The sequence below is a fragment of the Camelina sativa genome, chromosome 18, assembly GCF_000633955.1.
Source record: "Camelina sativa cultivar DH55 chromosome 18, Cs, whole genome shotgun sequence".
In the NCBI taxonomy this organism is placed as follows: Eukaryota; Viridiplantae; Streptophyta; class Magnoliopsida; order Brassicales; family Brassicaceae; genus Camelina; species Camelina sativa.
Window position 1 is genome coordinate 10,667,084 of NC_025702.1, and position 18,521 is coordinate 10,685,604.

An 18,521-nucleotide genomic window follows, 5' to 3' on the forward strand; every position below is an offset into this window, starting at 1 on the left:
ACTAACATAGTTGACAAACCAGATCAGCTGGAATATTCCTGGTTCTCAATCGTGTTGTTGTAGCAAGAGCCGCCGACAAACATCTCCATAGGAAGTATTTTAGTTTTGGAGTTATAGGTAGTTTCCAAACTGTTTGTTTGAGATCAATGTTTCCATTTGGTGGCTGAATAGCATCTGCTACCTGAACATCAACATGAGTAGCAATCCAATTAATATTTCTACAAAAGTTAATTTTGATGTTATAAAGCATTTTTATAAATAAATAATGCGTCCCATTTCCATATATGTTTCAGAAAGATTGTATTTCTTATTTCTTATATTTCAATCCCCAAAAATACTAAAAAAATAACAATAATTTCTTTTCTTTTTTATATACTTCAAAACCCAGTATTAAAATCACTAGCAAAATTAATAACATGCCTAAATTATATAATAGTAAAAACAACTCGAGAAAATTACTTATTAGCAAACAAAGCGTCAAAACTTATCACACCAAAAAAGAAAAGCGTCAAAACTTTGAACATGTTTACGGTGTGATGTGAATGTGTAATGCTCTTGTTCCTGAACGTTTATAATTATATTGCTGTGTCGTAGAAAAGCAAGGACGGGAATTGTTGTCGAACGCTCGCTTGTTTGATGAACCACCAAGTCAGAGAACTCATCACTTCCTATCCATGCAAGAATTGTTTTCTCAACAATCTCAGAACATAGAAGAGGTACGAAGGTCACTACTAAGCAGGTCTCAAGCACGGATGGAGATACCATAGTCTCTGGCTAGCTCACTACTGTTCTACACGTTTGGAAATGAATAAAATGGAAAGTCTGAAAAGTTTTGCACGGATGGAGTACCACAGTTTTTACTATGTGAGTATGAGACTGACACAAAAAAATATTCTCAGGGAACTATGAAAATTCTTTTGCTATTTTTCAATAATTTCTCTTGAATATTAAACATAAAATCAAAGTTTCATTCCAATCAGAAAACCCAGCATCAAGATACAATAGTTATTCCAACAACTTTCATGAAACAAAAGATAAAGCCACTGAATCAGTACCATACTAATACTGGACTCAGCTTCGATGAAGTTTCTTAAATCAAAAAAAAAAAAAAGCAAAAAACATAAAAGATATCTCCACCATCGAATTCTCCTCTTATATATCCCCTTGTACACCTGCACACAACAAACCTCGTTGTTACTTTCCATTTCAAGCTTTCCATATGCTTCATAATCAACTATAACATTGTTAATATTTTTCCACTACCTCATCAGCTTGCTCTCCTTTCCATTGCTTTTTCAACTTCTTTCATCTCCTCCTCAGTGAAAACTTTGAAAAGATCCGGTGACATAGCTGCTGGATCAAGTTCCAAGCCACCTTTTGGTGCATCCGGACCTTCTTCACCAGTAATTATTTTAAAAGACACCTGGTGAGAGAACCTGAAGAGTTCTCCCCTAGGGTATATCTTCCACGATTTATGCCTTTTGAATACGGTGCGGAGTCCTGCGACTTTAACAAGTGGTGCAACTTGCACACCTCCTTCGTCATCAATATCTTTCAGCACTTCTACCATGTCGTAATGGTTCATTTCTTCCGGTGAAGTGTAGACGTTCCATTCCGGCAGTGCCCACACACTTCCTTTTTTCGGATATATGTGCACCAATGCTTTATCACCTTTTTGCCACTCGACTCTATGTGAGAATGAGTGCAGCGTGTCGTACTTGATGCGTTTCCCAATTGAGAAGTTTCCGCTCGTCTTGTAGTAACCTGATTCGATCCATTTCATTGGACCCAGTTCGTCATTTTTCCTGCTGTTAAGCCAAGACATGCGCAGCTTAAACGGTTCCCGAGAGACAACCTTATGCACCAGTGCATAAATTCTTGGCATTCCATATTCATCATAAAGAGCCCATACCTCGTTTTCTTGAAAGGAATCTTTGGTTCGATCTTGGTCGAAGTCGTAGAAGTCTGGATCTGGGACGCTCATATCTACCACATAAGGGTCGTAGTACTCCTCATTAACAATCTCTACTCCTTCCCCTTCATCACCATTGTAGAAGTCTTGAAATGTTTCGACAGCTGCTGCTGCACCAATGTTGTTGCATAGAGAATCTTCCATCAGGTCTTCATCAAAATTGTACAAGTCAGGATCTGAGACACTCGTATCTACCACATAAGGGTCCTCCTCCTTTTTAACAATCTGTACTCTTTCCCCTCCATCACCATTATTGGAGTCTTGAAATGTTTCGGCAGCTGCACTAACGTTGTTGTGTTGAGAACCTTCCATCAGGTTTTCATCAAGATTGTAGAAGTCATTATCTGGAACATTCGTATCTACCAAATTAGGGTCCTCCTCCTCGTTAACAATCTCTACTCCTTCCCCTCCATCACCACTGTGGGAGTCTTGAAATGTTCCGGCAGCTGCACCAACGTTGTTGTGTTGAGAACCTTCCATCAGGTCTTCATCAAAATTGTAGAACTCATGAGCTGGAACATTGTTAAATTCAGTATCTAGGAGACTCATATCTACCATATCAAGGTCCTCCTCACTAATACCCTTTAATCTTTTCTCTTCTTCCCATTCCTCTTGAAGTGTTTTTGTTCCGGAAGACGATGCACCAATATTCTTGTATTGATGAGAAGCGGGAACGTACATGTCAAGACTCGTCTCTGCATCCAAAGCAATTTGAACCAAACTTGGAGTAAGCTCGTGCGTATCACCTCTGATCCCTGCGTTGTCTTCGCTGATTCTTCTTAACTGAGGAACATGAAGGTCATTTGTTGATAAAGGCTCCTTTCGTTTTCTTTCTCCTCCATTTATCACCCCTGATTGGTTTACAGGACCAGTAACTCCCGATGGAGAATCAGCATTTTCAAACCGAACTCTTGATGAAGGTTGAGCTTCGGGTCTCTCACGAACCTGCGTGTTCTTTTCTTCAGATATGTGTCTATAGGCATCCATAAGTATTTTCGTTGCTTCATCAGTGCCACCAATAGAGTCGTCAATGTCAGAGAAAATGGTTGAAGATAATATGGTGAAACGTCCAATAACTGTTTCAATATCCTCGGATGGGTCTGCTGATAAAATACCATACCAATCAACTTCACCATTGATCTTCTTCTCATAAGCCATATGCACGTCAAGCACTGCATTTAGACGGACAACACCACGAAGATTAGGATCAAGAGTCTTTGCCTTGACCGCAAACTCTTTGGCCGCATTTAAAGCACCAGCATTAAACATCTCCATAGCTATCGCTTTCGCTCTTCTAGCTTTTTCGATCCTTGCTTTGTCCATTTGTAGAATCTCTTCGTAGAAATAGCTAGATCCTATACAAGAGATAGACATTGTAAGTGCCGATAATTAAATAATGCTAAAAGCAGAAAGTGGGAAAGCTTTTTCCCAAAGTACAAGTTTCATTATTCAACGTAAATCAAATCTTCAAGCCATTAGACCAACTTTACCCAGTAAAGGCAACATAGATAATTAACAATACCAAATCTATGCAACTATAAGTGATGGAAAGAGATATTGAAATAGTTTGTTTTGGAGCAAAAGTTCGTTAAATATAATAAAGCTTGAGATAGATCCCTTAAGATTTATGAATTCTTAGATAAATAATCGATCGAAATTTTGTTCCATAATAACGTAGGATTAGAGTTTGGAGGTGAGATCCGTTGAAAAAACAGATTTTTTTTTTTTTTTTAAATGTAACATACATCTGCAAACTCAAAGAGTTCTAAAAGGCTTTACCATGATTGATCTCATTTATTCTACCACAAACATAAACCAGTGATCAAATAAATTGACAGACCAAAACAACATTTTCTAAAATCTGGTATCCCTAAAAAATTCAGACCAAACTCCCACTAAATAACATGGAACCTATGTATATCAAAGGAGGTTTTGTAAATCACAGAAAACGTAGAAATTTAGAGAGAGAGAGAGCGAGAGAGAGAGAGAGAGAGAGAGAGAGAGAGAGAGAGAGATTTACAAACGAGCAAGAGACAAAGCACATATTAATCTAAAGAGCTAAAGAGAAGAAAAGACGATATGCACGGTCAAGAAACTATACCTCTGCGTTGAGAGTGAGATAGGAAGAACAGCTTCTGACTTGTGGGTGATTTTGTTCGTATCTTCTTCTTATTCTGTGACGTTGAAGTTAAAAAAACCTCGATCGAGAGATCAAATTTATAGGATGATGACTTGTGGGTGATTTTGTTATAATCTTCTTCTTCTTTAACGTTTTGAGAGATCAAATTTATAGGATGATGAAGGGGAGTTAGTGCATGCATATGAGAGATTATGAGATTTATGGTCTAAATTTTACAATGTTTTCTACCTTGACAAATCAGATATGCCTAATCATTTTTCCCCTTCAGTCAAAACACTCCTTTCTCGACTTTATATTGTTTCCATAAACAAAATCTCATATTGTAGAATAGAATCATTATATTTAGGCTTTTTATTAAATTTCTTTTCTAATTTAAAGAAAATGTACTTTTGACTAAAGAATATATATATATATATATATTTAATAATATCTAAAAAGGTAACCAGAGTATCTCTAAAAACCAAAACCCTTGATGATATTTGGAACTTTAGATACCTCTCTCTATATATGAAATAGGTGGGTCAATTGACCTGGGTAAATTATTGAAATAAGTCATTTTGCAGGTGAATCAAAAACGTATCCGCAGCAAAGTTGGTTTTCCTCTCTAAGAATGACTCTCCTAACCTAAGTTCGATCCTCTCATATCACACCAACAAGATGTTTTTTTTTTCAATCTCAACTGTTTTAAAACAATTATTATTGACCCCCCTAAAATTTTCTTCTGGTCCGCCACTACTAGTTGGCCGATGTTTTCCTCGTTTTGAAGTTGGTAGTGTTCAATTTGGCAGATGATCTTGGGATTGAATTTCACTTTCTACATTTTTTTTTTTAATTGTGCCGGGTTTTGTTTCTCTTTTTGTATTTTTGCTTCCTGGGGTATCCTTTGAAATTAAATGTACATGTCTAGTTTGATGCCAAGTACGAGAGATTGTTGTCTTGTCACACTAATTGATAATATTTGTAGCAGTCAATCACGATGTAACAATTACAAGGCATATACATATATATATATATATATATATATATATATATATATATATATATACTAGTACGAAGCCCGGACTACGTCCGGAAAAAAACATAATTCGATATAATTTAAATATAATTTGTTTTAAGAACATTAGTGTGCTTAATTAGAAATCAACACATTAGATAAAAAAAATTTAGATGAAAAAGCATATTCTCCATATGTACCAAAAGTCTATTACTGAAAAATGCATCACAACATTTTAAACCGGGAATGAAGTCTTCAAAAAAAAACTTGGATTAATGGCTTGCATCTTGTGCTTGTGTGGCTCGAATTTCTTTCAACTGTAATTTTAACAAATCAAACAGTCAAAATCGTTAGTGTATAGAAAGCACTTGAGTTTAAGTTTAAAACTATGACATCAATTGTTAATTAAAAACTAAATGAGAATTGATAACCTTCGGTAGGTCACGAACGATATAGATATTATCGATTTGATTTGTGTAAAGAGTTTTCTTTTCCAAATATGTTTCACACGGAACCCTGTGAAAACGAAACCATGTCTCTTCTCACAGTTAGTTTCTCAAACACTTTTTGAAGACCAAATTAATAATCGACAAAAATATGTGATAAGAACGAAACTATAATAATTTACAAAGTATAAAGCAAAATGATGTTAAAACGGAAACCGCGAACAAATACACAAAACCAAGAGACATGCAAATCTCGGAGATACAAACTTGATACCTTAATTGGAATTACAAAAGTTCTCTTCGTTCTCTTAGCCATACAAATGATCTCTAAGGAGAAGGGAGAGCGAGATGAATTCTGATTCTAGAAGGGAAAGCTACAAAAATAATGTAAGAATTGTTAATCTGCCATGGCGTAAATCAGACGGAAGAAAAAGTAGCTGACTGACTCGAATGTGAGAAATTTGGAAGTGTTAATTAAATAGATCGCTTAGAAGATGAAATAATATATATTAGCAAGAAACGGTTGCAAGACATGGGGATGCTCGTAAGGGAGACGGCGACAAAGAAGGCAAAAGTTTAGTGGTTATATTTTTTGTTTAAAATTATTTGTTTTCACAGTACTTAGATTTAATTGTCAAAAAAAGAAGATTTAATTATCTTTTTCTGAAAAATGGTAGTATATATCGTTTATTTTGTGCCACGATCTCTATTTTATGTTTTGCAATTATTTTCTAAAAATATTTATTTTTCTGATTTGTCAAAATTTAATTGGTGAAGTGACTTGTGGATTCTTCCTTTTTTGACAGATTTATTTGGTAGTATATATTATATCTTTGATCATTCAAAACATACATCATTTGTTTACTCCTCGGTTTTTATATCTATAACTGCAGTTTAACGGATATCTTTTAGTTTATTCATACAGTTAAATATATTGTAATTCGAATCTACCTTAAGGTTCTTGAGCAACTATTTCATTTGCAACCAGTAGTTATGAGTTTGTAACTTCCCTCTACGTTTTTCGTTTTCCTATTTCTTTGACTAATCTGGGTGATTCAAATGTGGGTTGCTCGGAAATTTCGTTAAATAGTGAGCTTAAAATCTATAGATCCATATATATTTTCCCTAGCTCTAAATAATATATTTCTTTTAATCTCAATTTCAACCTTATATGATGATATTGTAAGAAAATAATTACTTCTTACCTATGTATATGGTCTTATAGTTAGTAGGTTATTTAATTGAGTTTGTTATATTTTGATTTTAATAATCATTTGGTAACCCAAAGGACAAGTGTTAAGCTATATGTGATGTTTATGCTTATAAAGATAAGTGCTAAGCTACCTGTCATGCTAAAGCTTATAAGAGGACAATTGTTAAGTTGTATATTGTGTTTAGGTTCAATGAACCAAGCTTGAGAAGCAATGCTAGACACCTGTTCTCACACTTGTCACCAATGTCTTCATTTCTACTATAATTGATGGTTGAGATAAGTTTAGAAGAGAAAACCCTTGTGAAGAGTGAGGTCCTCGTCCTTCCAATAAATAGATGGTTTGCTCCATCACAAATCATCACAAGAACAAAACAACACATAGAGAAAAGAGTTTATAGAAAAGGGGAGAGAAACCTTATCTTCCACCTAAAGATCATCTAAGTGTTTCTTTTCAATTCTTCAAGCCATTAAAGAAGAAGAAACCATTCAAGGAAGCATCATTTCTACAATGAGTGGATGTATTACTTTAATCTTCTTTATGATTCTATTATGTGATTAATATAGATGTTGAAGATCTTGGGGTTTATGTTAAAAATATGTTTAACATGTGGTATCAGAGCTTATGGTTATGAACATTTAATTAATCCATTAAGAATCATAGATTTATGGTTTAAAGAAATGAAAATTAAAGCTTTAAGTTATGATGTTTGTACACTTGAATTTTTGTTTGATTTAAGCTTCAAGTTACAATCTTTGTTTGAATTAAAAAAAAAATTCTAAGTGATAAAAGATTGGTTTCTCTTAATGTGCATAATTAAGAAATTGATATCACCATAATGGGTTTATCTTATTATGATTTGCACATAGAAAACCAAAATATTTAAATTTTAATATGTTTATGTATTAGTTAGCTATCCACATGTAGACTATTGACATAAAACATGATCAATATTTTTTTAGAATGTTTGTATATGAGTTAATTAAGTATATCCACATATAACTTAATTAATCTGATACATCATTCAAGAAAATTTTCTGAAAGCTATGACATTAGAATATGTTATAATAACTATCCACATGAGCATTATAATTTGAAGTCATATGCATTCAATAATTTTTGTTAATGTGTTGTTTAAATTTTGAACCTCAATTAAAGCTTGTTATATCTCTAACTCGCAATATCATTTCTTGCTAGTTTGTCATCTATGGTCTCTACTGTTCTGATCCTCACTGGAACAACTTCTTAGAATGGAAAGAGAAAGTTGAGTTCACATTAGGAGTACTAGATATGGATTTAGCATTTTGTGAAAAAGAGCCGGATCCCTTAACTATAATTAGTACTGAGGAAGAAAATGCTCTCCATAAAGCTTGGGAGAAAGCAAACATCTAAGCATGATGTATTTAAAAATGACCATAGCTAGCAATATTAAAACTTCCGTTCCAGATGCTTATAAAGCGAAAGCTTACCTAGCATCTATAGAAGAGCGGTTTAAGACTGCAGACAAATCCCTTGTAGGAAAACTTATGGCAGATCCTAAAACCATTAAGTATGATGGGACAAGATCTATGGCATGAACATTGCATAGAAATGACCAACGTTTCGGCTAAACGAAAGAATTTAGGAATGACTGTGGACGATTCATTTTTTTCCAATTTATCCTAAATTCACTACCTCCTCAGTATGGATCATTTCAGATCAATTATAATGCAATTCATGAAAGGTGGACACATAATGAATTGGCTAATAAACTATTCCAAGAAGAGACTAGACTTGGTCGTGAAGGCATTAAATTTTTCCATTATGTTCAATGATCTGGACCTAAAGTTGGGAAAAAGGCATAAAAAGAGCCATCCAAGAGCACAACCCATAATGAACGATTTCGATCAAGTTAATCCGAAGAAAAAAGCAAATAAAGTTTACAGGTGCAACTTTTGTACAAAGGTTGGACACATTCAGAAAGATTGCCCTAAAAGAAGAGAATGATTTGAAAATAAAGGTAATCCTATGGGTTCTGTAATCCTATGTTTCTTCTAAAACTTGGTGGATTGATAGCGGTGCTAATGTACATGTAACGAATTTCTTACGATCCAACCATAAATTCAAGTGAAAACTACTTACTGATGGGAAATCGAGACAAGGATCCAGTTGAAGCTGTTGGCACCTATCGTCTCATTTTAGATGGTGGATTTTGTCTAGATTTATATCAGACTTTTTTATGTTCTATCCATTTCCCGTAATTTAGTTCCTGTAAGCAAACTTGATTTGGCTGGTTTTAAATCTACTCAAGGAGATGGTTGTTTTAATATTTCTGAACTCTAAACGAATTGGTTTTGTAATATTACTTGATGGTCTTTATATGTTAAAACAGGCTAATCAATCTTATGAGACACATCTCTCCTTGTATTCTGAAAGTAGACTTAAAAATAAAACATGTACTGATGACCCATATTTCTTTTGGCATAAATGCTTACGACATATTTTTTATGAAATAATTAAAAGATTGGTAAAAGATAGAGTCATTCCGAATCTTGATTTTACCAATAAGAAAATGTGTATAGATTGCATTAAAGATAAGCAAACTAAACACACTAAGAAATGAGCCACAAGAAGTACAATACACAACTTCTTGAAATCATACATATAGATTTTACGGACCATTTGAAGTTCCAATTTTTGGAGGTGAAAAGTAGTTCATCACCTTTCGGGTACTCGGGTCGGGTTCGGGTAGGAACCGATCGGGTTTGGGTTTTTCAGATAGAGGAGTGTAGGACCCAATAGGGTAAACAGAAAATATCGGTTTGGGTCTTACCGGGTTTGGGTGGTTCGGGTCTAAAATTTCAGAACCTATAAATACCCGGAAAATCGGTTATCATCCGGGTTCAGGTTTTTTTGCACCCGATTATCCGAAATTTAACCCGATAACCTGAATTTTACCCGATTACCCGGAAATTTTAATGTTAAATATTAAAATAAATTTTTAAAATAATTTTTCTTTAAAATTGTTTATTTTTTTAAAAAATATAGCTAAACATTTCAATATAATTTTGGTTATTTTTAGTATTTTGATCTAGGAAGAACTTATATTTTTGAATTTTAAGTTGTAACTTTGAATAACTATGTTATAAATAAAAAAAATATAACTAGTATATTATGTATATTATCTTATTTCGGGTTTGTCGGGTACCCATTCGGTTCTCGGTTCGGTTTCGGGTTCGGTTCCGGTTCTTCGGGTTTAGGAGATTAGGACCCAATAGGGTATTCTACCAGTTTCGGGTTCGGATTCGGGTCTATATTTTCAGGTCGGTTCTGGTTCGGGTTTTTGGGTATGGTTTTTTTGCCCAGGCCTATAGGTTACCCTGAGAAGTTTAAAAGATACATGTTTTATTGTCCATCCCATAGTACAAGAATAGTAGAAACCAATAACACCAGATTTTTGAAAATGGTGAGATTAGTGGGAGTGATAAAGTTCTTTGATATAACTATTCGGGAAACTATGGTTGATATTTCTCTACCCTTAGTTCCGAAAAATGTTGGGGTTCCTAGCATTGTTGAACCGTTAAACAATGAGGAAACCCCATTGAATGATCACACAATTCATGATGAAAATCTTGCCAATAATGATCATGAAGCACAAGAGGAATCATCATTAAGAAGATCAACTCGTACAAGGAGATCTGCTATTTCCGATGACTTTGTGATTTATCAAATAGAATATGGAGAAGAAAACATTAAAGATCCGGTTTCTTATTCACAAGCCATGAAAGATGTAAATTCTAATAAATGGATTGATGCTAGTAAAGATGAAATAGACTCACAGTCCATATGTGCCAACCAGAAGGATTCATAATCGAAGGCCAAGAAGATATGGTTTGCAAATTGAAGAAATCAATATATGGACTGAAAGAAGCTTCGAGGCAATGGTATTTAAAGTTTGATGAAACCATCATGAAATTCGGTTTCAAAGAAAATGTTGTGGATCCATGTATATACCTCAAAATCAGTGGGAGTAAGTTCATGTTTTTGGTATTATATGTTGATGATATCTTATTAGCTAGTAATGATCTTGGTCTACTACATGAGACTAAGAGTTATCTCTTTAAGAACTTTGATATGAAAGATATGGGTGAGGCATCCTATGTAATAGGAATTGAAATATTCCGTGATAAATCACTAGGAATTTTAGGATTGTCTCAGAAAGCATATATTGATAAAGTTCTTGAGAGATTAGGCATACAGATGTGTTCTTCTAATGATGTTCCTATGCAAAAGGGTGACAAGCTTAACCTTATGCAATGTCCGCAAAACGAAATGAAACATAAAGAAATGGAAAAGTACCCTTATGCATCTCTTGTGGGAAGTTTGATGTATGCACAGGTCTGCACTCGACCTCATATTAGCCATGCAGTCGGAATGTTGGGTAGATTTCAGAGTAACCTAGGACTTGCTCATTGGAAATCTGCGAAAAAAGTTTTGAGATACCTAAAGGTAACAAGAAACTACATGTTGACATATCGAAAATCAACACATCCACATATTACGATTTTAAGACTCAGATTTTGGTGGATGTCAAGATTCTAGGCACTGTACTCTCCGTTATGTGTATCTCCTTGGTGGAGGTGCCATTTCATTGAAAAACCAAAAGTCAAGAATTGATTTATACATCCACCATGGAAGCTGAGTATGTAGCATGTTATGAGGCTTCTATTCAAAAAACATGGTTGCAGAATTTTGTGTCAGAGTTTGGGGTTTTGAATTTTGTTGATAAACCTCTAACTCTTTACTTAGACAATCAAGCTGCAATCTTCTTCTCCAAGCATGATAGAATATCTAAAGGAACCAAGCATATGGAACTATAATATCTATCATTAAAGCAAGATGTTAAAAGAGAAAAGTTTGTCATGTTACATAGGCACTGATCTAATGGTCGCAGACATATTTACGAAAGCATTACTTCCTAAGACATTTATGAAGTCTATCATTTAATTATGTTGTCTGTTCATGTTTTAGCCTATGTTTGACATTTATTAGAGCTCTCTTATGACTTTTACATTTTCTATATATATATTATGTTTCCAACATGCGTACACATTATTGTTTGTTGGAATTATTGATAACAGAATACGTCTTAAAAGACATCAAAGAGACCATTAAAGATAACTCTTACTTATGGAATAATGTTTATGGTCTGGCTATGAAAAGTAGTCAATGTAGTAGTACATGAAAGGAATCATGTTGCAAAATGATGTGTGACCGCCATGACTCTCAGTGGTTACAAGATTAGCTAAGAAGCTTATGAAAGACCAAATGAAAATATAACATATTATGCCGACATTATGATTCCCGAATATAACCATTATACTAACGACTAAGTTGGAGAATGTAAGAAAATAATTATTTCTTACCCATTTATGTGGTTTTATTGTTAGGGTTGTTTAATTGGGTTTGTTATGTTTTGTTTTTAATAATCATTTGGTAACCAAAATTACAAGTGTTAAGCTATATGTCATGCTTATGATTATAAAGACAAGTTTTAAGCTACATGTCATACTAAAGCTTATAAGAGGACAAATGTTAAGTTGCATGTTGTGTTTATGTTCAATGAACAAAGCTTGAGGAGCAAAGAAATGTTAGACACTTGTCCTCACACTTGTCACCAATGTATTTATCTCTACTATGATTGATGGTTGAGATTAAATTAGAAGACAAAACCCTTATGAGGAGTGAGGTCCTCTTCCCTCCTATAAATAGATGGTTTATTCTATCATAAATCATCACAAGAACAAAACAACATATAAAGAAAATAGTTTATAGGAAAGGGGAGAGAAACCTTATCTTCCGCCTAAAGATCATTTAAGAGTTTCTTTTCAAGTCTTCAAGCCATTAAAAAGAAACCATTCAGAGAAACATCATTTTTACAATGAGTGGAGGTACTACTTTAATCTTCTTTATAATTTTATTATATGATTAATATAGATGTTTAAGATCTTGGAGTTCATGTTAAAAGTATTTTTAACAGATATAACTACATACAATTCATTTATGTTATATCTAAAAAACCTATAACAACGAATTGACGGTTTGAATCAGTTTGCACCACCCAAAATGTAGTTGCATAATAAAATCAAATAAATTTGCATACTAATGTCGTTGATAATTAAAAAGCTGGAAAAGCTAATTAAAACAGCTTTAGGTTTTGGAAAATATTTTTGGCTAGATCCTAAAACTTATTCTAACAGATTTTTCAAACACAAATTAAAGGTCCTAACTCATAACACAAAATGCCAAAATTTGGTTAAAATCCATATATATGAAAAGTACTTGTGAACAAGAACCAAGCACCAAAACAAAAAAATGGTAATAAAATCATAATCTAATTGAATAGATAGGTTGCCAAATTTTGTTAAAAGATTAAGATCAAAATAAACTGTTTTTCTCACGAAATTCCGTTAGAAAACCAAATAGGATTCACCAAATGAAAACAAACTGAAACTTTTTTCAAACAGATCTAAGGTTTCAAAATTAGGTTTGTTATTGCTAGATCTCGATATCTTGTTGCCTTTAGACCATCTCCGTCTTACCTACAAACACCTTGATAACTTCAACGTTCATTCATCTCATGCTTAACACCTTAGTGTTCATTTTTGTTTACAAAATAGCTAGATCATAACACAATCACTTTCCTCTATGGTTCTAACTGATTCCACAGAGAATGTCCTAGTGACTGAATCAAAACCTTTAAATCTCTGCTTACTAACTCAGAAAATCATTCTGAACCACATAGCAGAACTCTAGAATCAAATATGTTCCAAACACCTGAAACAGTCTTCGATTCAACAGCAATTTGTATGACTACAATAGATTGAATCTCAAAATGCACCGCTGTTGTTTCCAACAGGTCACGCCGCCTAACGTCCTAAGTCTAGGAAGAATTTCGACACAAAACTTCGTTCAATCTACTACACATAACAAATATTCAGCCAACAGTTTTGACAGTCACCATATTAGCTTACATTTGTTCAATTCACAATGACCTCTGATACACTGAATGTGAATTCCCACACTCGGTTATAGCTTCAGACAATCTTGATACATTCACATACTCCCTTGACTGCTATTATCAAGACTTTGTATACTTCTGCACTAGTTGCAAAATATACCAGAGCGAGATGTTTGATATATTCTAAGAATAACCACATGATTCTTGATTAAACTAGCTTCCAACTGACATTACCAATCCAGTTTAAGCTACACAATCATATTGATTTCTATCACTAAATGTAAACTCCACCTTGATACCAATTATCAATGCAACCTCATGTTTTCTCTTGATCATCATGTCAAACCGACAATGATGGCCTACTGTGCAAACTTTTAAGACCTTGAGTCTTCCACGTCTGAATTTCACTATAACCAGGTTATCTCATTTCTTGTGAAATTGAAGCCTTTAGTCATCACATCACTGGTTTTTCCTTATCAGCTTTCACCATGAGTCTGTACTTGTCTTCACAAAACTCATGTGTCACATCAGCTATGTCATGAGCTTGATCAGTTTCTGCAACATCCACATAAACCTGAACAATGACTACACACTTACATGTTATTCCAACAGTTGATCCATCCGTTCCTTTTGCTTCAGCACTCGTGTGCCACAGAATATCAAACAACAGACCTTGTAGTCTTGAGCCAATTTCTTCAGACTCCTTTCAGCTCCTTGATGATCTCCTTTAACGCCTGATCATCAACACTCTGAACCTTTCTTAGATTCACAAGAATCTAACCATTGACAATGATACTCACATCCTGCAATCAACTACACACTTTCTCAAATCTTAGCCAGACTTGAATTTCCTCAAAGATCCTAACCTGTCTTATTTCCAACAGATTAACCTGAAACTGTTTCATGCCCATCTGTAACTTCTTCTTTGCTCTGAACCAGAAAACCGTATTAATACTCAAACAACCATTAACACACCTAGGAATTCAAGCTTTATGGCGTCCCATTGTAGCAGAATATGGATTGTTCTAACTTCTGAAACTCGCACAAGCTGCATCAGACCTTCAGCAAACTGAATATACCAAAACACAACCTGAAATCCAGCATTGAATCTTGGATAATCCCTTGCAAAATCAACAGCCAAAATTTTGTGCTATACCAAGATTCTCATTCTCTTAACTCATGCAGACCATCAACAAATAGAAACAATTCTTCAGAACATCACACTTTGACCTTGTGACTAGAGGATACAGACTTGACGTCTTCAATATTTGAGCCGAAAGCAAGTAGAGGTTAACTCCACCTCAAACTAATCTCCAGTTGATTGCGCAACATTGATGTTCAACTCTCGAGCCATTGGAGGAGACATGCTGAGTTCATAAACCTGAAAACATCTGATCTTACCGGATCCGCTGTAGTGAATCTTCCTTCCTCCAACATCGACATTCTGAAACCCAGAGCAGCCACCATCTTCTTCTTTCATGTTATTGTAGCACCATCTCTCTGAGAACTACAAATATGATATAAAACTATCATTTTCCTTCATAGATCTGAAAGCTTTCTCACAAAGCTTGTTCCTCAAGAACCTGAGGCTCTGATACCACTTGTTGTAAATCGATACAACAACTTTAGATTCAATCAAGTACTGATTGATGGATCTGACACAAGCTTTATACACGAAAATAGAGAGAACACATAAATAGAGAACACAGAGATTTGGTAACCCAGTTCACTGCATCAGCAGCTACGTCTGGGGAGGAAACAAAGTCCTCAACATCCACTATAGATCAAGAGTTACATATGTGTTATGGTTACAACATACTTCTCACACTCGTCTAACATCCTAGATCGAGTCTCACAAGAACAACATATGAAAGAAGAATAACAAGAGATTGAGCCTAGATACACCGAGAATCTACATCTCTCTCTAGCTATGTTCACCTCTTCAGAACCGCCTGAACTAGGGTTTGGCGCAACTGCTTTTGCTCTCTCTCTCTTTCTCTCTCATCTGTATGACCTTATGTATTTATACCTAATACATAGTCGGTTCTTGTATGGGCTTCAGACCAATATCTGGCCCAGTTTCTAACAGACTAAACATGCCCACATTAAACAAACATATACAAGCTTCTGATCCACTACAGATTCCTGTTTCAAGTTGGATCACATCTCAACATGAGGGATGGAGATGCTCTTATAATGACTGCAAACACACAGAGTTCTTAACAGGGACAATTAGTGATGTATAGAGTCTCTAATACTATTATTATCTTATGAAATTGTATGCATAAATTAATTAGAAGGATCATTAGAAGGTTATATGTTTCTATGAGTAATAATTGAAGACATTGCATTTATAAATTAATATGAAGCAAATATGCATAAACCATTAGATTGACATGAAAGACTGCACATAACATTTAACGATATTCAACCACAAAAAAACAAAAAACATAACATTTCACAACGACAACCACAAAACAAAAAACATAACTCATAAAAAAAGTTCAAATCCTTCCAAATGCGGTTACAAACCCAAATCGAAATATTAATTTCCTCCATTTCCTCCACTTCCCCCAGGCACATCCTCTCCCACAGGACACTCACCAGGCGCCACGGTCCAAGTTCCCGGACACGGCTCCAGTACGTCACCGAATATCCCACTACCATCAACAACAGGAGTTCCTATCACCATTCCGGGTGGCAGTTCTCCATCTTCGTGATCTGGCTTGGCCTTGGGCTCCTCCTCCTCATGGACAACATCAAGAAGAAAATCCATCGTGAACGTTCGACCCACTGCGGCGGCGATATCTGGTCCGCGGATCGTTCTGTGTTTGTTCTCCTGGGCATGGTTCCACGCACGCATGGTGAGATCCATGATGAACATTTCACTGGCCTTCGAGAAGACGACAGCAACCTCAGCTGCGAGCATAGACACATCCGGATCAAACTTAACGATTCTCTTTATCTTAGCCAAGGGAAACTCATGATTCTTGAAATCTAAGTCACCTTCCATCTTATTTAACCAGTAGCGTTTTAGCTTCGGGTTAACTTGGGGCGGCTGGTTACTTTTGTTCTCCATATTCACAGTTTTAAAGGTTTTTCTGGTTTGAAGGTCGAGATTTTGATGGGAGCTGGTGCACATATATAAAGGAAAACTGAAGTGTATACAAGATATGGTGGGGTGGGAATTAGCGAAACTTGTCACTGATATGTAATCATTACCCATTTATGATTTTGTTCAAATGTATCTTCTAATAAAAAGAAAGTGATTTATATTTACTTAAAGTGTATACCAATTAAGGGAATGTTTTTTTTTTTTAATTATTGAATAAGGAAATATGTAAAGAAATTAGAAATATAACTATATATATATATATATTTTTTCTATAAAAATGAAAGGTAAAAATTAGCTCTACCAACTATTTTCTTGTTATATACTGTACGTTTTTTTCTAATAAAAAAAGTATTGGTTAGCCAATCCATACTTTATTGTTATAATAACTATGCGAATACTATTTAATACAGTTATTTATTCAGTTTGACCAATACTAACTTTTTAATACTTGGTTGAAGAGTATGAAATTTGTGGTTTCTATTAGTTTTCTATTGGCAAATATCATGAGCTATATGGATCAGTAGATGTTTATTTTGAGATTTTTGTAGCGACTATTTCGTTCATAAGTTTTATTAAAGATGTGTATATTTTTCAATGGATTTCACCCGCAAGCGTTATTTTGTAGCGACTAAATGTATGTCATTAATCTTTGTATTATTACATTCCGCCTTACTCCAAATGATAATATTCCAGAAAATATTTACAATCATGCACACGATTAAAAAACAAAATAAAAAGCAATTTTTTTTAGTATGAGTATCAAAACCTTAAACTAGACTCAATTTAAAACAGAAGTGTAGGATACTAGGATCTATCATCTGAATACATGGAATAATAAAACACTTATTGATTGTAAGAAAGAAGATTAATTTGATTTTTTAATAAAACATAGTCATTAAAGTAAGTCGTAATAAATTAGTTAATACATAGGTGGCACCTCCATTAGGAAGAAAGAGAGCCAGAAAGGGTTTTTCTTCAAAGACACCATAGAGTGATTCACTTTTAAATTAAAATTTAAATCTATAATTCAATTGTACTGAAATATTAAGCTAAAAAAACCATTATATAAAAATTATATAATCTACAATTTTCCTACTGCCGATTGAAGGGGGATTTTGTATGAAACAGCTGGTAATGTACCTGTAGTATAAGATAATGATAGAATTAGGTTTACAGTAAACCGAATAAAGATGAAGAAGAATAGGAAGTTTACTTTCTTATTATCCTTGATTTGGAAATATCTTTATGTTTTGCTGCACAAAAAGAAAAGAAAAACCCTCACAATCATGCATAGGAGAAAGTAAGTTTGAGAAACAACAAACTACAATGATGTTTTGAAACAAATTTGTCTGTTATTTTAACCTTCAAAGACTAAGTAATTAATGTTTATTTTAACCTTCAAAGACTAAGTAATTAATGTTGTAATTGTTTGACTCATTAAACCCCACTTGAATGCATTCAATTCAAGATTGACCAAAAATTTACACATTAGTTTAATTGTTAATAAATAGTGTGTATATAACTTGAAGAGATTCGATTTTACCTTGTGTTCTTAACGATAGATCGTGTATTCATGGAGGAACTGCATTTGTTGCATGCATCGCCGGTTCTACACATGTGCAGGAGGTACAGTAGCTTAGGAT

The 18,521-nt window shown here is 34.2% G+C and overlaps 2 protein-coding genes and 1 long non-coding RNA gene across 3 annotated transcripts; all 3 read right to left on the reverse strand.

Moving 5' to 3' along the window:
• LOC104763346 lies at window positions 1,268-3,346 on the reverse strand. Its single transcript, XM_019240067.1, has 2 exons — window positions 1,726-3,346; window positions 1,268-1,635 (listed from the first exon to the last, which is right to left on the reverse strand). Exons 1-2 carry the CDS (start codon window positions 3,344-3,346, stop codon window positions 1,268-1,270), a joined length of 1,989 nt encoding a protein of 662 aa, XP_019095612.1.
• Window positions 5,296-6,072, reverse strand: LOC104761043. Its single transcript, XR_763075.2, has 3 exons — window positions 5,827-6,072; window positions 5,538-5,622; window positions 5,296-5,423 (listed from the first exon to the last, which is right to left on the reverse strand). It is a non-coding gene; the product is annotated as an uncharacterized LOC104761043 (long non-coding RNA).
• Window positions 16,290-16,845, reverse strand: LOC104763347 (nuclear transcription factor Y subunit C-5-like). Its single transcript, XM_010486730.2, has one exon. The coding sequence runs from the start codon at window positions 16,840-16,842 to the stop codon at window positions 16,309-16,311; it is 534 nt and encodes a 177-aa protein (XP_010485032.1). The 5' UTR covers window positions 16,843-16,845; the 3' UTR covers window positions 16,290-16,308.